The following is a 23,333-nucleotide window of genomic DNA, read 5'->3' on the forward strand; positions in this document are numbered from 1 at the left end:
ACTAAAATGTATCTCAGATTTCCTAACGCCATACACACCTAGATGAAAGCTGAGATTCTACCAAAGATTTTGTAGCAAAACCACCCAGCTAAAAACCTTGGGAAATGTAACTGCGATTTATTATTATTATTATTATTATGTTTGAGTGTAATTCTGAAAGTTTGGCTAATTGATAAGTTTTACAGAATAATATGAAACATAGAGTATGAATGCCTTAGTATCTCTGACCAGTATTGGTTAAGTTCTGAGATTTTGACCACAGATGTGCAAAAACAAGTAATAATAATAGAATAAAATAAAATTACTAATGTACATTAAAAAGGGGAGGTTGTGTGTGCTAAAGTGGCAATGATTGCAGGTATTTACAAATACAGAGGTTGTTGCACTATTTATTATACGGTAGAACTGAACAGTCTGACAGCAGTGGAGATGAAGGACCTGCAGTAGCGCTCCTTCCTCCACTGAGGGTGTCTCAGTCGGTCACTCAAGGAACTGCTCAGCTCTGCTCAAATGTGATGACATTTTTGCTGACACAGAAACACGACAGGAAGTAAAATGCCCTCTTTGCTTTCATCTCAGGGGGAAATGTAATCTGTTTCACCCATTCTTCCCTCCAGGTGAAAAACCGGGTTCCTGTGCGGACGTTTGCCAGCCCCACTTTCAGTTCCTTCCTGGATGTTCTCCTCAGCTGCTTTGTCTTCCTGGCCTTGACCGTGGCTTGCTTCCTTCCGTCTCTGGTCAACCCGGCTAGTGTGGGTTCCCCGGCGCTCGCTGCCCTGATCCTGGCTCCTCTGGCTGGTTTGTTGGACCTGGCCTCTCTGGTGTTCTCCGTACGGTGAGGCTGGTTTAAACGGATAAAATGCTTAACAGTGGATTGTGTGGATGAGCTTTTATAGGGGTGAGACTACTTAAAATTTCGACTTAAGGAGTTATTTGATCATATACTAATGAAAATGTTTTACACTGAACGTAACGCTATGTTACAGATGACCTAAATAAGTCAGAGTATATTTTTAGCTTAGACATTTTCCCTCGCCCTGAGAAAGATGATTAAAAAGTCTTAAAATGAATTCATCTTTCATTTTAGTAGCTCAATATTGCACTGAAAAATTTGTAAAAATCCAGCCTTTAATTTAAGGATTTAATCAAATTTAATTTAATCCAATATTGACTTTTTTATAACAAATTTTTGGTGCCCCTAATAATTCCTAAATTTCTTCCTACTCAAGAAATGTACACAAATAATTTTTTGTCTTTTACTCTTCAGTGATAGATCTTGCTACTGAAATAAAGGTTGACCTTATTTAAAGACTTTTTACCAGGTGTGCCAAAGAATTTGTGAATGTCTTGATAAACTGCAAATTGTTTTTGTTTACCTATGTCATCGGTTAGCAGGTCAATCATCTTTATATTTTAATGTCACAGAGTAAAAATAACTGATTGACTGACATGCTGCTGTTTAACCGCTGCAAATGTTTACGTTGTTTTATGTTTTATTTGCATTCAAGCTCATAGTTAATTAATTTGTCTTGTTCAGGCCTTGCTGATGTTTCTAGAGAAAGATCGGTACTGTTTGGAACCAGGTTCGAATTCAAATCTTGGGGGGCAAAAACAAATCCAGAAATAAACTCTGGATGGATTATCCAGTGCTCATGTGGAAAAAAATGATTGTTTTGCCGTCATGCTTTGGTTAATGAAAGTGCTTTTATTTTATTTTCACTAATTGCCATGTTTAAACGTGGAATTAATCTTTTCACCTTTGTGTGTATTGAGTCTACTGCTGCACCTTTTCTTTCATTAAATAGGAACATTGGTTCTGAGATAGGAAGAAAAAATATAAATTTTCCCCAGTTTATTTTATTACTTCAACTTTTTCACCCCTATTGTAAAAACTTTACCTCATTGTCAACACAACAGTTAGATAATATTCTCTGGATACTGGATAATGTTTGTTAATTCTTTGTCTTTCTCTCTCTTTTCTTGCAGCATGGCCTTCTACCTGGAAGACCTGAAGAGCTATACTCGCTCCCTGGCCTTGCTGGTCTCTGGCTGGGTGTCTCGTCATCTCATCGGGGCTGTGTTGGTCTCCCTTCCTGCCGTCTCTGTCTTGTCCCACATCAGCATACAACTTCCTCTCCAGGTGAATCCATTTTGTCCTAAGAATACCATTAACAGTTAAATGAAGCTGACAAATATCTCCATGTGTACAGTGAAAGAAACTAAAAATCTGGGTACTCTGACTTCTTCTCACATTCAAAAAACATAACTGTCAGGTTCATTTGCGAAATGTCCAGGGTGTACCCCGCCTCTCTCCCAATGAGGAGATTCCCTGCAAGGACAAGCGGGAATAGACAATATATGGATGGAAATCTTCAAGGATCTTGTTTTTTCAAAATTTTTGTTCAAATGTTTTAATAAATGAGCATCTTAGCTGCTCTCTGACAAGACAGCAACGGAGTCATTGGGAGTTAAAGGAAGATACATCTTCCTTACTTTACGTCAGAGATTATTTTAGTTTAAATATCATAAATTTGTTACTTTAATCATGAAAAATTATAATTTTTTTTCTGACAAATTTACGAGTTTTTGACATCAGAGAATATACAAGTTCTCGTACTCGTCGTCTTCCGCTTATCCGGGACCGGGTCGCGGGGGCAGCAGACTCAGCAGAGACAACCAGACGTCCCTCTCCCCAGACACCTCCTCCAGCTCCTCCAGGGGGAGCCCAAGGCGTTCCCAGGCCAGTCGAGAGACAGAGTCCCTCCAGCGTGTCCTGGGTCGTCCCCTGGGCCTCCTCCCAGTGGGACGTGCCTGGAACACCTCCCGAGGAAGGCGTCCAGGAGGCATCCGGTATAGATGCCCGAGCCACCTCAACTGGCTCCTCTCAATGTGGAGGAGCAGTGGCTCTACTCCGAGCCCCTCCCAGATGGCCGAGCTCCTCACCTATCTCTAAGGGAGTGCCCGGCCACCCTATGGAGGAAGCTCATTTCAGCCGCTTGTATCCGGGATCTCGTTCTTTCAGTCATTACCCAAAGTTCATTGCCATAGGTGAGGATAGGAACGTAGACAGACCATTAAATCGAGAACTTCGCTTTTCGGCTCAGCTCTCTCTTCACCACAATGGACCGGCACAGTGCCCCCATTACTGCGGCAGCCGCACCGATCCGTCTGTCGATCTCCTGCTCCATTCCTCCCTCACTCGTGAACAAGACCCCAAGATACTTAAACTCCTCCACTTGAGGCAGGAACTCCCCTCCAACCTGAAGAGGACAAGCCACCCTTTTCCGGTCGAGTACCATGGCCTCTGACTTGGAGGAGCTGATCTTCATCCCAGCCGCTTCACACTTGGCTGCGAACCGCCACAGCGCATGCTGTAGGTCTTGGCTAGAGGGGGCCAGCAGGACCACGTCATCTGCAAAAAGAAGAGACCAAATCCACTGGTCCCCAAACCAGACCCCCTCCGGCCCTTGGCTGCGTCTAGAAATCCTGTCCATAAAAGTTATGAACAGGACCGGTGACAAAGGGCAGCCCTGCCGGAGTCCAACATGCACCGGGAACAAGTCCGACTTAGTGCCGGCAATGCGGACCAAACTCTTGCTCCGCTTGTACAGGGACCGGATGGCCCCTAATAAAGGGCCCCCGATTCCATACTCCTGGAGCACCCCCCACTGGCTGGTCCAGTGTTCCACGGCCGGGACGAAAACCACACTGCTCCTCCTGAAGCCGAGGTTCGACTATCGGCCAGACTCTCTTCTCCAATACCCTGGCGTACCAGGGAGGCTGAGGAGTGTGATCCCCCCTGTAGTTGGAACACCTTATGAAGGGGGACCACCACCCCAGTCTGCCAGTCCAGAGGCACTGTCCCCGACCGCCACGCATTGTTGAAGAGGCGTGTCAACCATGACAGCCCCACAATATCCAGAGACTTGAGGTACTAAGGGCGGATCTCATCCACCCCCGAAGCCTTGCCACCGCGGAGCTTTTTAACCACCTCGGTGACTTCAGCCTGGGTGATGAAAGAGTCCAACCCGAGTCCCCACCCTCTGTTTCCACCAAGGAATGCGTGATGGCAGGATTGAGGAGATCCTCGAAGTACTCCTTCCACCGCTCGATAATGTCCTCAGTCGAGGTCAGCAGCCTCCCACCCCCACTATAAACAGTGTTGGCGAAGCACTGCTTCCCTCTCCTGAGGCGCCGGACGGTTTGCCAGAATCTCTTTGAGGTCAACCGTTAGTCCTTTTCCATGGCCTCACCGAACTCCTCCGAGGCCCGAGTTTTTGCCTCTGCCACAGCCCAGGCGGCAGCACGCTTGGCCTCACTGTACCCGTCAGCTGCCTCAGGAGTCCCACAAGCCAACCACAGCCGATAGGACTCCTTCTTCAGCTTGACAGCATCCCTTACTGCCGGTGTCCACCACTGGGTTCTGGGATTGCCGCTGCGACAGGCACCGCAGACCTTACGGCCGCAACTACAGGCAGCAGCATGGACAATAGATGCGGAGAACATGGTCCACTCGGACTCTATGTCTCCAACATCCCCCAGGATCTGGTCAAAGTTCTCCCGGAGGTGGGAGTTGAATACATCCCTGGCCGAGGGCTCCGCCAGACATTCCCAGCAGACCCTCACTATGCGCTTGGGCCTGCCAAGTCTGTCCGGCTTTCTCCTCCTCCAGCGGATCCAACTCACCACCAGGTGGTGATCAGCCCCTCTCTACACCCGAGTGTCCAAAACATGCGGCCAAAGGTCTGATGATACGACAACAAAGTCGATCATTGACCTCCTGGCTAGGGTGTCCTGGTGCCAAGTGCACTAATGGACACCCTTATGTTTGAACATGGTGTTCATTATGGACAATCCGTGACTAGCACAGAAGTCCAATAACAAAACACTACTCGGATTCAGATCTGGGAGGCCATTCCTCCCGATCACGCCTCTCCAGGTGTCACTGTTGTTTCCCACGTGGGCGTTGAAGTCCCCCAGCAGAATAATGGAGTCCCCGGGAGGGGCACTATCCAGGACCCCCGGCAGGAACACCAAGAAGGCCGGGTACTCCGCACTACTAATCGGCCCGTTGGCCATGACGACAGTCAGAGACCTATCCCCAACCCAAAGGCGCAGGGATGCGACCCTCTCATCCACTGGGGTAAACCCCAACATAAGACGGCTGAGCTGGGGGGCAACAAGCAAACCTACCCCAGCCCTCTCCCCGTGGGCCACTCCAGAGTAGAAGAGAGTCCAACCCCTCTCAAGGAGATGGGAGGTGAACCCGACTATTTCTAGTCGATATCTCTCGACCTCCCGCACCAGCTCAGGCTCCTTCCCCGCAGCGAGGTGACATTCCCACTGGGGATGGCCTCGTGTCTCTCGTTCGGGCCGGGTCCCACGAGGAGCAACCCGGCCACCAGGCGCTCTCCGGCGAGTCCTGACCCCTGGCCTGGCTCCAGGGTGGGACCCGGGCTCCGCCGTACCGGGCGACGTCACGTGCCTCGATATATTAGTCCTCACGAAGGATTCTTGAACCGCTCTTTGTCTGACCCATCACCTAGAGCCTGTTTCCATGGGAGACTCTACCAGGGGCATTTAAGCCCCAGACAACATAGGCTCTAGGATCATTTGAGCACTCAAACCCCTCCACCACGTTAAGGTGGCGGTTCAAGGAGGGGAATATCCAAGTTTTTTCTTGTAAATATGTGAAATTAATGTAGAACTTTCTAAGTTTTTTGGCCAAAATCCACTTCTCTGTGGCCACGTCATTTCTTTTCTTTGATGTAAAAATATCTGTCTAACTTGGGTCAAATGCTTAGAGTATCTTTCCACAAGCTTCTCACTGTAGTTTGCTGGAACTTTGATCCATTCCTCCAGACTGAACCGCCGTAACCGAGTCAGGTTTGTTGGCCGCCTGCTCACACACCCCTTTTTAGCTCAGCCCTCACATTTACAATGGGACTGAGATCAGCGCTTTGTTAAGGTCATCCCAGAACACTGACTTTGTTGTCCTTAAGGCACTTTGTGACTAATCTGATGGTATGGTTTGGGTGATTGTTCATTTGGAACCAGTCCCGCCTGCCGCTAAACAGGAAGGACTTTTTACATTGCTTTCGGCTTCTTCCTTTCTGTGTCGCACGTTCTTCCTGATATCTCGCCTAATTTCTTCTGAATTAGTCATGATCTCGCAAGGAAGCAGTGTGTTTGAGGTGTTGCCTCAAACCAGAGCCACAGGTGTGACTCTAATCATCTCAAATGTTGTGAATTAGAAGCCTACAAAGTTGTGACATCTCATGTATTTAGTTTAATCTGGTTAGATCTCAGGCAGTGGGAAAACAATGTTACGAGTCTGTTAATACAGTGTATGTATCTGGTTTCAGCTTAATTTACTGAGGCAGTTCACAATTTCAACGTCTCTTTACAAAGAGAGAGTTTTCATGATTTGAGAATTTTTGATTTCTTTTGATCAGATTTATTGAAAAAGCTTTGAGGAAAACCACATCAGCTAAACGTAAAAAATAACAACAAAAAAAACGTTTTATTGATGACTTTGTTGCTTGGATAACTACTCCAATACTTTACACACCTCTCCCCACCAGGTGACCATGTTCCTGTGCTGTGCCACCATCTTGGCCATAATTCAGTACTGTAACTTCTGTCAGCTGAGTTTTTGGATGAGATCCGTTTTCGCCACAATTACCGGACTTGCTCTTCTGCTGATGCTGTACAGTCCTGTTCCCAGGTACAGTTAAATCTCACCTGTATGTATCGATACTCCCTCACTGCATGTAAGTGATGTAGACATTATAAAGCATCACATAGACAGGTTGTTCAGATTTCAAAGATCTATTGCGCAACATCTCTGCTGATTTAAAAAGAAATTTGTAAAAAACGATTCATCGTTCTTGCGCATTAATCGATTTGACCACAGAAGATTAAATATCTCATCTCCACTGGTTGGAGAGGCTCTATGGAGGAACAGAAATATATATTTAGTGTGTGTGTGTCGTGCATGTATTTATGTGAATGTGTGTGTCTGGTTCTTTCTCCTGACTGACATAGCTCTCATCTCTTTTCAGTTCAAGTAATAACGCCGTGCCAGTTCATGGGTGAGTGTTTCCATAGAAACAGAGCGGTTTGATTGAAGAATGACATTTGAGAGGTCAAGAGGAGCGACAGCTCTGTTTTTTATTTCTCATTACTACAGCTCTGTTTGGCTTTTGCTCATTTTCGTGCTTTCCTCTGCTCTTTATTTTGCTGCCTGTCTCCCTGTCTCTCTCTATCTGTGCACCAGCAGTAGTGGCAGCTAAATGCCACTTGTGGTGAAAATGACTCACCCAGCTCGAACTGGCTTCAATTTTTGTGTTAGAGACACATTCGAGCTATAATTAATTGCACATATCTGAAGAAGAAGATGGTTTAGTTCTTTTTTTCGATGGTTCTTCTTAAACCAGCTCATTTCGGAACACCTGCTGCTAGATCACAACATTGATCCACACTTGACAGAGCTGTTCAGGACTCCTTACCACTCCCTACACCAAAAATATTTGCCCATTTTATTTTTCACACTGAGTAGTCACTCAAATCTGAAACTGAAATAGGTGAACTTTATGGAATTAATTAACACATGTCTTGCAATATTTGTTTTTTGGTTTCTGCTTGTAAAATTTTTAAAATGACAAAGAGTGTGTTGATCCAAACATTTTTTAAACCGTTTCATTTTTTATATTTAATGTTATAGTTTATTGTGCCGTTTCAATTTCCTCGTAAGATAGTGGTATTTTTTTTATCTGTAATAGAACGATTTCTAAGAAGATGGTCTTCATCAACCTTATGAAATATGCTGCAACGGTTGTAAAGTGCTGGTTCCACTGATAGTTCTCTAGTTCACCATGCTTTCTTTCTTTAATGAGGCATTTTCAGCCTTGAATTCTCTAAAGCATGTTTTTGGATTGCACATTGAGCTCATTGTAGGATATCTTCAGGATTCCTGAAAATATCCCATGCTGAAAACATTTCTCAGATCCCTCTAAGAGGAAGAAACTAATGTTTTGGGGTTTTCTTTAGGTTCTTACCGTGCATTGTTTAGCACTTAGGTCTTTAGTATTGCTTTTTTTTCCGAACTTTATTTCCACAGTTATTATTCTTAATGAACAGACTTTAGCTTTAAAAACTTTTTGTCAGTACGTGTAAATATTGTATATTATGTTATGGCTCTTAGAGGTAACATCTGTGTCTCTTAGTCTTACCATGCCTTTCATAAATGCCCAACATTTCTCTTTTGCCCGTTTCATTCTAATCCTGTTTTCTCCCCAAGGCAAAACTTTTCCACGTCCGGTGATGGGGTTTCAGAGTTGGGCCTGAATTCTTCTCCAAGACTCTTTGATTTTCTGGTCACAGAGGCTATCCTAGCCTTTTTCTTGCTTCTACTTCTGGTCTGGTTCCTGAATCTTGAGTCGGAAGTCAGCTATCGTCTTCATTACCACGGCAATGTGGAGGCTGACAAACATCGCTCCAAAATCCAGACGATGCGAGACCAGGCTGAGTGGTTACTGGGCAACATCATCCCCATCCATGTCGCCGACCAGCTCAAGGTCTTCCTTGCCCTTTAAAAACACTCAACCAGTTTTATTTATTATACAGTGTCTTAAAAAATTATTAAACCCACAGATAACAAACACAGACGTCAAAACATTTTATGTGATAGACCATGAAAATAGTGCATCGTGGATTTTTTTATGAATACATCATTATTTGTTTCTGGTGTGTTGGACCAGGAATGCATTTAAACGTGGCATAGCAGTGGTTCTGGAGGACTGGAGTTGGAGACCCCTGCTTTAAAAGTGCTTCTTCCAGCATTGCAGAAAAACATCCCCACAGCATCATGCTCCCACTGCTATGTTAGTCTGTGTGGATATTTTGTTCAAGGGGATATGGAGTGTTTATTTATTCACCTGGCACAGCAGTTTGCATTTAGACCAATATGCTCAGTTTTAAGTTGGGGCCGCACAACATGATTTTTTCACACCATTTTACCCAGTCTTTTCAAAAACCTGTGACAACTGTGAAAGTCATGTATTGTGGCCCATAAGACATGCCTACATGGCTTATGGCAATTTTTTTTTTCACTTATTCTTTATTATTTTAAATACATGCAAAAATTATACAATAAATTGCATACAAGGTATATGAATTAAAAGAAAAAAAGGCACCTACTCCAAGAGCACTACAGGTCCTTCTCAAAATATTAGCATATTGTGATAAAGTTCATTATTTTCCATAATGTCATGATGAAAATTTAACATTCATATATTTTAGATTCATTGCACACTAACTGAAATATTTCAGGTCTTTTATTGTCTTAATACAGATGATTTTGGCATACAGCTCATGAAAACCCAAAATTCCTATCTCACAAAATTAGCATATTTCATTCGACCAATAAAAGAAAAGTGTTTTTAATACAAAAAACGTCAACCTTCAAATAATCATGTACAGTTATGCACTCAATACTTGGTCGGGAATCCTTTGGCAGAAATGACTGCTTCAATGCGGTGTGGCATGGAGGCAATCAGCCTGTGGCACTGCTGAGGTCTTATGGAGGCCCAGGATGCTTCGATAGCGGCCTTTAGCTCATCCAGAGTGTTGGGTCTTGAGTCTCTCAACGTTCTCTTCACAATATCCCATAGATTCTCTATGGGGTTCAGGTCAGGAGAGTTGGCAGGCCAATTGAGCACAGTGATACCATGGTCAGTAAACCATTTACCAGTGGTTTTGGCACTGTGAGCAGGTGCCAGGTCGTGCTGAAAAATGAAATCTTCATCTACAAAAAGCTTTTCAGCAGATGGAAGCATAAAGTGCTCCAAAATCTCCTGAAAGCTAGCTGCATTGACCCTGCCCTTGATAAAACACAGTGGACCAACACCAGCAGCTGACACGGCACCCCAGACCATCACTGACTGTGGGTACTTGACACTGGACTTCTGGCATTTTGGCATTTCCTTCTCCCCAGTCTTCCTCCAGACTCTGGCACCTTGATTTCCGAATGACATGCAGAATTTGCTTTCATCCGAAAAAAGTACTTTGGACCACTGAGCAACAGTCCAGTGCTGCTTCTCTGTAGCCCAGGTCAGGCGCTTCTGCTGCTGTTTCTGGTTCAAAAGTGGCTTGACCTGGGGAATGCGGCACCTGTAGCCCATTTCCTGCACACCCCTGTGCACGGTGGCTCTGGATGTTTCTACTCCAGACTCAGTCCACTGCTTCCGCAGGTCCCCCAAGGTCTGGAATCGGCCCTTCTCCACAATCTTCCTCAGGGTCCGGTCACCTCTTCTCGTTGTGCAGCGTTTTCTGCCACACTTTTTCCTTCCCACAGACTTCCCACTGAGGTGCCTTGATACGGCACTCTGGGAACAGCCTATTCGTTCAGAAATTTCTTTCTGTGTCTTACCCTCTTGCTTGAGGGTGTCAATAGTGGCCTTCTGGACAGCAGTCAGGTCGGCAGTCTTACCCATGATTGGGGTTTTGAGTGATGAACCAGGCTGGGAGTTTTAAAGGCCTGAGGAATCTTTTGCAGGTGTTTAGAGATAACTTGTTGATTCAGATGATTAGGTTCATAGCTCGTTTAGAGACCCTTTTAATGATATGCTAATTTTGTGAGATAGGAATTTTGGGTTTTCATGAGCTGTGTGCCAAAATAATCCGTATTAAAACAATAAAAGACCTGAAATATTTCAGTTAGTGTGCAATGAATCTAAAATATATGAATGTTAAAGTTTCATCATGACATATGAATTGAATGTTAAATTTTCATCATGACATTATGGAAAATAATGAACTTTATCACAATATGCTAATATTTTGAGAAGGACCTGTATGTATATAGAAATAAGAATCATGTACAGTACAGACCAAAAGTTTGGACACACCTTCTCATTCAAAGAGTTTTCTTTATTTTCATGACTATGAATATTGTAGATTCATACTAAAGGCATCAAAACTATGAATTAACACATGTGGAATTATATACTGAACAAAAAGGTGTGAAACAACTGAAAATATGTCTTATATTCTAGGTTCTTCAAAGTAGCCACCTTTTGCTTTGATTACTGCTCCACACACTCTTGGCATTCTGTTGATGAGCTTCAAGAGGTAGTCACCTGAAATGGTTTTCCAACAGTCTTGAAGGAGTTCCCAGAGATGCTTAGCACTTGTTGGCCCTTTTGCCTTCACTCTGCGGTCCAGCTCACCCCAAACCATCTCGATTGGGTTCAGGTCCGGTGACTGTGGAGGCCAGGTCATCTGGCGCAGCACCCCATCACTCTCCTTGGTGAAATAGCCCTTACACAGCCTGGAGGTGTGTTTGGGGTCATTGTCCTGTTGAAAAATAAATGATGGTCCAACTAAACGCAAACCGGATGGAATAGCATGCCGCTGCAAGATGCTGTGGTAGCCATGCTGGTTCAGTATGCCTTCAATTTTGAATAAATCCCCAACAGTGTCACCAGCAAAGCAACCCCACACCATCACACCTCCTCCTCCATGCTTCACAGTGGGAACCAGGCATGTAGAGTCCATCCGTTCACCTCTTCGGCGCCGCACAAAGACACGGTGGTTGGAACCAGAGATCTCAAACTTGGACTCATCAGACCAAAGCACAGATTTCCACTGGTCTAATGTCCATTCATTGTGTTCTTTAGCCCAAACAAGTCTCTTCTGCTTGTTGCCTGTCCTCAGCAGTGGTTTCCTAGCAGCTATTTTACCATGAAGGCCTGTTCACACAGTCTCCTCTTAACAGTTGTTCTAGAGATGTGTCTGATGCTAGACTTCTGTGTGGCATTGACCTGCTCTCTAATCTGAGCTGCTGTTAACCTGCGATTTCTGAGGCTGGTGACTCGGATGAACTTATCGTCCGCAGCAGAGGTGACTCTTGGTCTTCCTTTCCTGGGGCGGTCCTCATGTGAACCAGTTTCTTTATAGAGCTTAATGGTTTTTGCGACTGCACTTGGGGACACTTTCAAAGTTTTCCCAATTGTTCGGACTGACTGACCTTCATTTCTTAAAGTAATGATGGCCATTCGTTTTTCTTTACTTAGCTGCTTTTTTCTTGCCATAATAAAAATTCTAACAGTCTATTCAGTAGGACTATCAGCTGTGTACTGTATCCACCTCTTGCACAACACAACTGATGGCCCCAACCCCATTTATAAGGCTTGAAATCCCACTTATTAAACCTGACAGGGCACACCTGTGAAGTGAAAACCATTTCAGGTGACTACCTCTTGAAGCTCAATTAATTCATAGTTTTGATGCCTTCAGTATGAATCTACAATAGTCATAGTCATGAAAATAAAGACAACTCTTTGAATGAGAAGGTGTGTCCAAACTTTTGGTCTGTACTGTACAATAGGATGATTAACACATAACATGACTACCACTACAAATACGATTTACATAGCCCCCAATACAAAACTTAACAACATGTGGTGTGTTACAAAAATGTCCACTACCAGGCCTCACTGGAATAACAAGGGTATAACAGGGCCCCATTGTTTCTTAAACAAAGGGGCTTCTGGTTTCATCCATCTGATGGTTATGCATTTCAAAGCTGCTGTAAGTAATATGTTCAAAAGATAAATCTTAGCCCTCCCATCCATCCCTATTGGTACTGCACCTAATAACACCACTGTAGGCTCCTGTGGAATGTCCTGTTGAAATATCTCCTTGAGGGCAAGAAATACTTCTTTCCAGAACTTTTTAAATTTAGGACATGACTAAAATACACTGCTCAAACACATAAAGAGAACACTCAAATAACACATCCTAGATCTGAATGAATGAAATATTCTCATTGAATACTTTGTTCTGTACAAAGTTGAATGTACTGACAACAAAATCACACAAAAATCATCAATGGAAATCAAATTTATTAACCAATGGAGAAAAATGAGGCTCAGTATTGTGTGTGGCCTCCACGTGCCTGTATGACCTCCCTACAACATCTGGGCATGCTCCTGATGAGACGGCGGATGGTCTCCTGAGGGATCAATTCCCAGACCTGGACTAAAGCATCCGCCAACTCCTGGACAGTCTGTGGTGCAACGTGACGTTGGAGCGAGACACGATGTCCCAGATGTGCTCAATCGGATTCAGATTGCTCTCCATGGTGTCTCCAGACTCTGTCACGTCTTTCACATGTGCTCAGTGTGAACCTGCTTTCATCTGTGAAGAGCACAGGGCACCATTGGCGAATTTGCCAATCCTGGTGTTCTCTGGCAAATACCAAGCATCCTGCACGGTGTTGGGCTGTGAGCACAACCCCCATTTGTGGACTTTGGGCCCTCATACCATCCTCATGGAGTCGGTTTCTAACCGTTTGTGCAGACACATGCACATTTGTAGCCTGCTGGAGCTCATTTTCCAGGGCTCTGGCAGTGCTTCTCCTGTTCCTCCTTGCACAAAGGCAGAGGTAGCGGTCCTGCTGCTGGGTTGTTGCCCTCCTATGGCCTCCTCCACATCTCCTGGTGTACTGGACTGGTACAGGCTCTGGACACTACACTGACAGACACAGCAAACCTTCTTGCCACAGCTCGCATTGATGTGCCATCCTGGATGAGCTGCACTACCTGAGCCACTTGTGTGGATTGTAGAGTCCGACTCATGCTACCACGAGTGTGAAAGCACCACCGACATTCAAAAGTGACCAAAACATCAGCCAGAAAGCATAGGTACTGAGAAGTGGTCTGTGGTCCCCACCTGCAGAACCACTCCTTTATTGAGTGTGTCTTGCTAATCGCCAAAGATTTCCCCTTGTTGTCTATTCCATTTGAACAACAACATGTGAAATTGATTGTCAATCAGTGTTGCTTCCTAAGTGGACAGTTTGATTTCACAGAAGTTTGATTTACTTGAAGTTATATTGTGTTGTTTAAGGGTTCCCTTTATTTTTTTGAGCAGTGTATATGTGTATGATATGCAATATTTGCCCCACAATCCCTTCAACATGCACTAGAGTATCTTGGGCCCATTTTGGCTACAATTTCTGGCGTTCTGAAGAATTTCATGATCATTTTCCACTTAAATTCTCTCCAGGTGTATGAGTTTGTGACCAAATGTGCTTCAGTTCACATCTCTTCCCATGAAACCTGTAATAAGACCGTGTTCAGCTCTATCTCCCATCTCTGTTTTAGATGTTGGGAATTATGTTGGTTCATGACCAAAAATATGTCATATATCTTACTTATAACTTTCCTAACTCCATTTCCGATTAAATTTTAAAACCCTTTTTACAGGCATAGGTTTTAAAAGTTTCCCCCACTCTTTGTGTTGTTAGGTAAGTTCTAAGTTGTAAATGTCTATAGAAGTCTATGGAAGTGAAAGTTAGTATTCAATCACTCAAAGGTCTCAAAGGTTATTATCATAGGACATTTGATGTAAGTACACCAGTCCCTGGTCTACTCCAGTTTTTAAACCCATTGTCTAAAAAAAAAAAAGGTCTGCATTGAACCAATACTTAATAAAAGTGAGATTGATTTAGGGAACTCAAAGACGATATTTTTCTCCAGAACTTAAGAGTGATCTTTGTCCACTCAGCCATTTCTTTAACCTGTATGTCTATAAAAGGTATAGCCTGCAAGGGCTCCTGACACGTACTTTTTTCGATATTAACCCAGTGGGTGTGAATGTCATTTTGTAACCATACTATCAAAGGTTCTTTTGAGCAGCCCAAAAGTAATACCTCAGATTTGGGAGTTTTAGACCCCCCTCTGACTGAAGTTTTAGGGTCTTTAGTTTAATTCTAGGGTGCTTTTTCTGCCAAATAAATTTTGAGATCATTCTGTCCAGATTATCAAAAGCTGATTGAGAAATTTCAATAGGCAAGTCACTACTAATGCACTGAATTATGTTACATTAATTAGCACCATACAAGTCCTTTTAGTAGTTGAGGGATGTGTATGCCAGGGTATTTTATGCCATCTTTTGGCCAGTTAAGTTCACTCTGAAGCTTTAGAGTTCTTGAAATGTTTCCACTAATATCTTTGCCCTCTGATTTTTCCACATTTACTTTATGTCTTGAGTAATAACCATACTGTGAAATCAGTTTCTTTAGGTGTGGTGGAGTTCAAGCTGGCTGTGTGAGGTACAATAATACATCATCAGCATAAAGGGAGATTTTATGCTCTTCTGCATTTATAGTTAGTCTTTTAATGTTTGCATCATCTCCAATAAGTTGAGATAGTGGCTCAATACTAATCGCAAACAACAATGATAGTGGACAGCCTTGTCTACATCCTTGTTCCAGGGAGAATCTTGTTGATTTCTATCCATTTACTTTAACAGATGCTTGCGGTGATGAATACAGTGTTAGCACCCAATTTATAAACTTCAGACTGAACTTAAATCGCTTTAATGTTTGAAATTGGTACTGCCATAAAACTCAGTCTAAGGCATTTTGTGCATCTAAAGATATAATCACTGTTTCTTTTTTCTCTCCCTTTTGATGGGATATTATGTTCAATAGCCACCATAAATTATTACCATAGTGTCTTCAAGTAATAAATCCTGTTTGATCAGGATGTATAATTTGGGTAATTATCTGATTCAATCTTCTAGCAAGAATTGTTTTCAGAATGCATCCATGCCAATTAAGCAGTGAAATTGGTCTATAGGAGTGGCATTCAGTGGGATCCTTAACCTCTTTGTGTATTACCACTATAGTTGGCTCATTCCACGATGGTGCCATAATTTTGAATTCCTACGCATGATGGTGTGCTTTTAACACCAGTTCTTTCAGTGTTATGGCAAACTTCAAACAGAACTTCTTTATGGCTTTCTTTTACCGGCAGCTTCCTTCAGACCACTTTTCTATAAAGGCTAGATTTCAGGAATGCACTACTAACATCAGTCTTATCAAAAGATCCTCTCACCTAAGCTAACTGGACTTCTTATAGCTTTCTTCATCCTACGTTTCCATAAGAGCCACATTTGTGTTTCCCACGAAACTTCTGAGGTTCGGCTCTGTTTAAGCTAGGCTTTATTTACTAATTAGACAACTACTGAAGGCATTTTATTACATTGCATTTTATTAAGGGGTATCAGAGTAAAAGGGAGTGAATAAAAATACTTTCCTGGATTTTATTTAAAAAATAAACCTTTAAAGTAGTTTTTCTTCCAGTTCATCCATTTCCTCCACTTTGTGTTGGTCTATCACATAAAATCCTAATTAAACACATTGAAATTTGTGGTTGTATGTTGTTACTTCACTCTTCTGGTTTTGGTTTTAATTATGTTTGCAAATGTTAAGCATAGAGGGTGAGAAGAGCTGCTAAAACTGCATTGATTGGAATACTCACTCTGAAAGTGAGATCATTTTCATCTGTTCTTTCCCCTTTTTCCTTAGGAGGCCCAGAGCTACTCCAAGAACCACGACAGCGTGGGGGTGATATTTGCCAGTATCGTTAACTTCAGCGAGTTCTACGAAGAGAGCTACGAGGGAGGAAAGGAGTGCTATCGCGTTCTGAACGAGCTAATTGGTGACTTTGATGAGCTCCTTCGGAAGACCGAGTTCAGGAATGTGGAAAAAATCAAGACGATCGGCTCCACGTACATGGCTGCATCAGGGCTCAACGTCCAGCAGATGGCAGATGACGAAGACGAGTCTCCCCATGCCCACCTAAGGGCGCTTTTCAACTTCGCCCTAGAGATGATGGGTGTCCTGGATGATTTCAACAAGAACATGCTGGGCTTTGGTTTCAAGCTGCGCATTGGGTTCAACCACGGTCCACTGACGGCGGGGGTGATCGGCACGACTAAACTGCTCTATGACATCTGGGGGGACACGGTCAACATAGCCAGTCGCATGGACTCGACCGGCGTGGAGTGTCGGGTGCAGGTGAGCGAGGAAAGCCACGCCGTCCTCAGTGCCATGGGTTTGGAGTTTGACTATAGGGGGACGGTCAACGTTAAGGGCAAAGGCCAAATGAGGACCTTTCTGTACCCTAAAAGTGGAGAGAGCTTTTGCCAGGACCGAACAGAGGTGGCAGTTGGAGTTGGACCCATAATATTAACTTCCAATAAGACTTCAGCAGCTGTTGCATCTTCTTCCTCCTCTCTTCCCAATCAGTTCACTCAACCCCAAAGCACTGTCATGGCTCCAGGCGCGAAGCCTGAGCCTGACCCAGCGACGAGCACAGAAGAGAGGGATGAAGGATACAGGGACTCGGCACATATTCCAGAAGAGTCCCCTGGCAGAGACTTCAACACCCTTCCCCACTCTGATCTCGGCCCAGCTTCACAGGCGTCCTCTAAGACAGATCCCGCTCCTCTCGCACTTCAGGAGGAGGAAGAGGTGAACGAGCTTACAAAACTCAATGAGGAGTTTTATGCTCGTCTCTGATCCTAGATCCCACTCTTCTTCTGTCTTCTTTTGTCCTGCTGCCTCCTCAGGACTGAAAAGGGCAAGGAAATCTCTTCCTTTCTGTCTTAGACATGGAAGACGCAGCGGATCATTGCTTTGGTGACTTGAAAAGGAGGTTGCTGAGGATCTTCTAGCCAGAGTGGATTTTAGACCTGTGTTGAGCACAGCTGTTTATCATGATGAAAAGGATTAAGAAAGAGGAAAAAGGGACAATTTTTGAGGTGTTGTTTGTGTCTTTTCTTAATATTGTTTATCCAGTGCCTTCAGGACTAGAGCAGTGATCAAACAAATATGAAAACGAACAAGATTTAACAACCTAAATTACAGAACATGCTGTAGTTTCTTACTTCATGCTTTGTTTTTTTAATGCAGGTATTTTTTTTTTTTTTATTCATTACCGTTGTGCCATATCACTCACTAAGGGAAAATCGTTTTAGTTTTTATGTAAGTGCCAATGCCGTATTATAGGCTTTGTGGGAAATTATGGGGAAATTGAGGGAATTACACAAAGCAGTGTTAATATTATGTATTCTGCTTTGATACAAGGGCCTAAATACAGTATTCATTTATGCCCAGAGATTCACTTATAAGGGAATATGCTGCAAAGCAGGCTGCTTCGATTTTAGCTTGTGTAGCAACTTGATGAACATTTTAAACACAGCTCTTGCACAGTGTTCTTGTTTTATTTTTACCACTTGTATTTAGCAGTTTTTACAGCTTGATTGCTTCTAAGAAATCTTTGATAAAGATCATACAGTAAAAAGCACAAAAACTACACACATAAGGGAATATAGATCTTAATAGGATGTGTTTCTGAAGTAGTAACACCATCAGTAAGCGGCAAGGCACTCTTAACACCTACAGTGCCTTGCAAAAATATTCATACATCTTCAACTTTTTTTGTTTTGTCATGTTCCATCCCCACACTTTAATATATTTTATTGGGATTTTATGTGAAAGGCCAACACAAAGTAGCAAAAAATTGGTGGTAGTGAAGTGGAGGCAAAATGATTAATGGTTTTCCAATTTTCTTACAAAAATAAAAATCTGAAAAGTGTGGGTGTGCATTTGTAGCCAGGTCCTCCAAGTCAATCCCTTGTGCAGCCACCTGGCTTTATACATCTAGAGACTAAAATATTGCCTTTTATTCTTTGCAACTGACTTAAGCTCAGTGGGATTGAGTAGAGAGCATCTGTAATAGGCACTTATAAACTCTTGCCACTGGTTCCAAGTCAGATTTTGGCTCTGAACATTAGGCCATTGTAACATGAATAGGCTTTGGCTTATACAGTTCTATTGTTGCTCTGGAGGCATGTATAGGTTCAGTGTCAAACTGAAAGGTGAACCTTTAGTCATTTTCAGCCCTTAAAAGGTTTTCTTCCAAGATTAGCACCAGCTTCTGTATCCATTCTGAAGAAGCATCAACTGCATGATGCTGCTGTCACTATATTTCACTATGTTGATTGTGTGTTCAGAGTGATGTGCAGTGTTAGTTTTCTGTCCCCTATATGGACTGTGTAAAACTTCAAACAGGACTTCTTATGGCTTTCTTTCAACAAAGGCTTTCTCATTGCCCCTCTTCCATCAAAGCCAGATTTTGGAGTACAAAACAAATAGGTGTCCTGGTGATAGGTCCTCCAACCTGAGCTGTAGATATCTGCACCTGTCCAGAGTTACTATGTGCCCCTTGCCCTCTTCTTTAACGCTCTCCTTGTCTGTCAGTTAAGGTGGTCAGCCATGTTTTAGTAAGTTTGCAGTTGTGCCATAATATTTTATAACCTAGCCTTCTCCACAACTTTATCCCTGATGTGTCAGGTGTGTGCCTTGGTCTTCATGAGGTTGTTTATTCATTAATATTCTCTAAAAAAAAAACCTCTGAGGCCTCCACAGAACAGCTGGATTTATACCAAAAACTAATTACACAAAGTTAGATAGTTTGCCTATTAGGTGACATGTTTTTATTTAGGAGTATCACAGTAAAGAGGGCTGAAGATAAATGCATGCAACCATTTTCAGAAATTTCTTTGTAAAAAAAAAAATAATATTTTTTTCCATTCAGTTTTTTTATTATTTACCAATTTATGCTGGTATATCACATAAAACCTCACACTTCCATACATTCTGTTTGTAATATGACAAAATATGGAAAACCTCAAGGAGTATGAGTACAGGTCCTTCTCAAAATATTAGCATATTGTGATAAAGTTCATTATTTTCCATAATGTCATGATGAAAATTTAACATTCATATATTTTAGATTCATTGCACACTAACTGAAATATTTCAGGTCTTTTATTGTTTTAATACGGAAGATTTTGGCATACAGCTCATGAAAACCCAAAATTCCTATCTCACAAAATTAGCATATAATTAAAAGGGTCTCTAAACGAGCTATGAACCTAATATCTGAATCAATGAGTTAACTCTAAACACCTGCAAAAGATTCCTGAGGCCTTTAAAACTCCCAGCCTGGTTCATCACTCAAAACTCCAATCATGGGTAAGACTGCCGACCTGACTGCTGTCCAGAAGGCCACTATTGACACCCTCAAGCAAGAGGGTAAGACACAGAAAGAAATTTCTGAACGAATAGGCTGTTCCCAGAGTGCTGTATCGAGGCACCTCAGTGGGAAGTCTGTGGGAAGGAAAAAGTGTGGCAGAAAACGCTGCACAGCGAGAAGAGGTGACCGGACCCTGAGGAAGATTGTGGAGAAGGGCCGATTCCAGACCTTGGGGGACCTGCGGAAGCAGTGGACTGAGTCTGGAGTAGAAACATCCAGAGCCACCGTGCACAGGCGTGTGCAGGAAATGGGCTACAGGTGCCGCATTCCCCAGACCTGGGCTACAGAGAAGCAGCACTGGACTGTTGCTCAGTGGTCCAAAGTACTTTTTTCGGATGAAAGCAAATTCTGCATGTCATTCGGAAATCAAGGTGCCAGAGTCTGGAGGAAGACTGGGGAGAAGGAAATGCCAAAATGCCAGAAGTCCAGTGTCAAGTACCCACAGTCAGTGATGGTCTGGGGTGCCGTGTCAGCTGCTGTTGTTGGTCCACTGTGTTTTATCAAGGGCAGGGTCAATGCAGCTAGCTATCAGGAGATTTTGGAGCACTTCATGCTTCCATCTGCTGAAAAGCTTTTTGTAGATGAAGATTTCATTTTTCAGCACGACCTGGCACCTGCTCACAGTGCCAAAACCACTGGTAAATGGTTTACTGACCATGGTATCACTGTGCTCAATTGGCCTGCCAACTCTCCTGACCTGAACCCCATAGAGAATCTGTGGGATATTGTGAAGAGAACGTTGAGAGACTCAAGACCCAACACTCTGGATGAGCTAAAGGCCGCTATCGAAGCATCCTGGGCCTCCATAAGACCTCAGCAGTGCCACAGGCTGATTGCATCCATGTCATGCCGCATTGAAGCAGTCATTTCTGCCAAAGGATTCCCGACCAAGTATTGAGTGCATAACTGTACATGATTATTTGAAGGTGGACGTTTTTTGTATTAAAAACACTTTTCTTTTATTGGTCGGATGAAATATGCTAATTTTGTGAGACAGGAATTTTGGGTTTTCATGAGCTGTATGCCAAAATCATCCATATTAAGACAATAAAAGACCTGAAATATTTCAGTTAGTGTGCAATGAATCTAAAATATATGAATGTTAAATTTTCATCATGACATTATGGAAAATAATGAACTTTATCACAATATGCTAATATTTTGAGAAGGACCTGTACTGTTAAGTGAGACCATGGTATGATGTTTGAGTATGTAACACTCACTTCCCCAGATCTCAAAGGTGAAGGAGCAAATTGAAAAATAAGAGAGAGTTTAGAAATTTGGGGTGTTATATGCCTTTTTTGGGAATAATTAATAATCAGAGATGATGGGGTAGTCCCCAATCAGCCTCTTCTGTGTTAAAACACAGATCAGCTCCAGTTGACTGACTGTTAATCCTCAGAGTCAAATTCTGTGATGCCCATTGATCATCTTCACTGCTTAAAATAAAGGAACAACAAAAATCTGAAATATTTAGCTAGCTGAATCTGAGTTTAACCCTATAATTTGCTGTTGAAGCCTTGGAACATTTCACAGCTTCTTCCCTGAGGAAGAAGCCTTCTACTGTATTGATATTGTGCCACTTTAATGGAGTGATATGTAAGTGAAGTGCAACAATAACTAGTTGATTGTTTTGTGGTGCCTAAAATTATGACTGTTTTTCCCTTTTCAGTGTTTCATTGCATTTTGTAATGAGGCACTTTTCACAAGGATGGTTGATTATGATTGTATGTTTGTAAAATATTAGGCTACCACAATGTTTTGGAGTTGACAGATCCTTTGTGCTACTTTTATTTGCTTTGAATCAGAACTGGTCTTATGGGGTTTTACATCAAATGGCTGCCACGGTTTGCTCTTTTGTCTTTTAACTTCCTCTTATGTGTTGTCTCTTCTCCTCAAAGCACGTGTTTATGTCTTGTAGTCTGTATATGTATACTGTGAGAAATCTAACTTTTACCTAAAGTAAATAAGAGAAAAGATCCAAAAGGAAATCATACAGATTAGCCACTCTTTAGCATTTTGTTTCTTTGCTGCTGCTGCCTCGTTTGTACAAAAAATACATTTACATTTCACCTGTTATAGTCAGGGGGGAAAAAAAGCAAACGTTACAAATTTCCAACCTGGTAATGTCACATCTCTGACAGTTATTTTAAAATAAAGCCAAGTGTCATTCTTTCTGAAAGAATGGCCAAAAGGAGCGATGCAGGGTAAAAATGACAAAGGGACAACATTCTATATTTGCAGTACCTCGTCAGCTCTTTTTCACATTTTGGCTCATTCCAGCCACAGACCTGAATGTATTTTAGTGGAACTTTATGTGAACAGCAATTTTCAAGTTTTGCCACAGATTTGTATTGGATTTAGGTCGGAACTTTGACTGGGCCATCCTAACATGAATTTTTTTTTATCTAAACCATTCTATTGTAGCTTTGCTTGTTAGTTTATGGTTGTTGTCCAGTTGAAAGTTGAACTGTCACCCTATTCTTAAGTCTATTGCAGCCTCTAACGGGTTTCAATCCTGGATCGCCCTGTATTTTATTTACTGTTGCTTTATCAATCTTGCCATGCTTTCTGATCACCTCCCCACAGCATTATGCTGCCACCAACTTGTTTCTACGTTGTAATGATAAGTTCTGGTTTATGTGTAGTTAGTTTTCAGCCACCCATAGCATTTTGTACATCTTTCCAGATGTGCAAAGTCTCCCTTACATGTCTGCTGTGTTCCTCAGTCTTCATGATGCTGTTTCTGCACTAACGTTCTAACAAACCTGCCTTCACAGAACAGCTGGATATATATTGAGATTAAATTGCACACAGATGGACTCTATTAATTGGATTACTTCTGAATACAATGGAGTCAGTTTTATTTTGGAGAATCACAGCCAAGGGGGCTGAAAACATATTTTTAAAAAGAAAAGAAAAGCATGTATTATTTCAATTATGCACTACTCTATGTAAAATTCTAATAAAATACGTTGATGTTTGCATTTGTAATGTGACAAAATTAAAAAGTTAAAGGGGTGTGAATACTTTTGCAACCCACTGCATTGATCTGCCTCATTTGTAGCATGGATAACAGTTTGGTCACCTCTGCCGTTGTGCATCCTGCGCATACACAATCAGTGCCTTTTTTATTTGGAATCGTTTTAATTATTGTGTGAGATGTGGTCATTGTGTCAAATGATTTAACTCTAGTTGTATTAATACCATGAGAATCCAAAGAAGCATCTCCAGCAGATGTCACGGTAGCTAGAGACAAAAATAGTTAGGTGGGACCCTAAAATGTTTTGCGTTATTTGTGTTATATTCTTAGCTCACTCATTTTTAATGAGCCACACCACGAGAGGTTGGACAAAATTTCAGGTATCTTTTGTG

At 42.5% G+C, this 23,333-nt stretch overlaps 1 protein-coding gene across 1 annotated transcript in view; it reads left to right on the top strand.

Moving 5' to 3' along the window:
• The window catches only part of adcy9 (adenylate cyclase 9), a 70,397-nt gene extending 50,759 nt beyond the window's left edge, over positions 1 to 19,638 (top strand). Inside the window, exons 6-11 of the mRNA XM_047364364.1 lie at positions 618 to 835; positions 1,987 to 2,140; positions 6,585 to 6,727; positions 7,065 to 7,094; positions 8,303 to 8,579; positions 16,382 to 19,638. Coding sequence (XP_047220320.1) covers positions 618 to 835; positions 1,987 to 2,140; positions 6,585 to 6,727; positions 7,065 to 7,094; positions 8,303 to 8,579; positions 16,382 to 17,377 — 1,818 coding nt within the window. The 3' untranslated portion in view covers positions 17,378 to 19,638. The remainder of the gene's footprint in view (positions 1 to 617; positions 836 to 1,986; positions 2,141 to 6,584; positions 6,728 to 7,064; positions 7,095 to 8,302; positions 8,580 to 16,381) is intronic.
• The last annotated feature ends 3,695 nt before the right edge of the window (positions 19,639 to 23,333 follow it).

Source organism: Girardinichthys multiradiatus, chromosome 5 (genome assembly GCF_021462225.1).
Source record: "Girardinichthys multiradiatus isolate DD_20200921_A chromosome 5, DD_fGirMul_XY1, whole genome shotgun sequence".
In the NCBI taxonomy this organism is placed as follows: Eukaryota; Metazoa; Chordata; class Actinopteri; order Cyprinodontiformes; family Goodeidae; genus Girardinichthys; species Girardinichthys multiradiatus.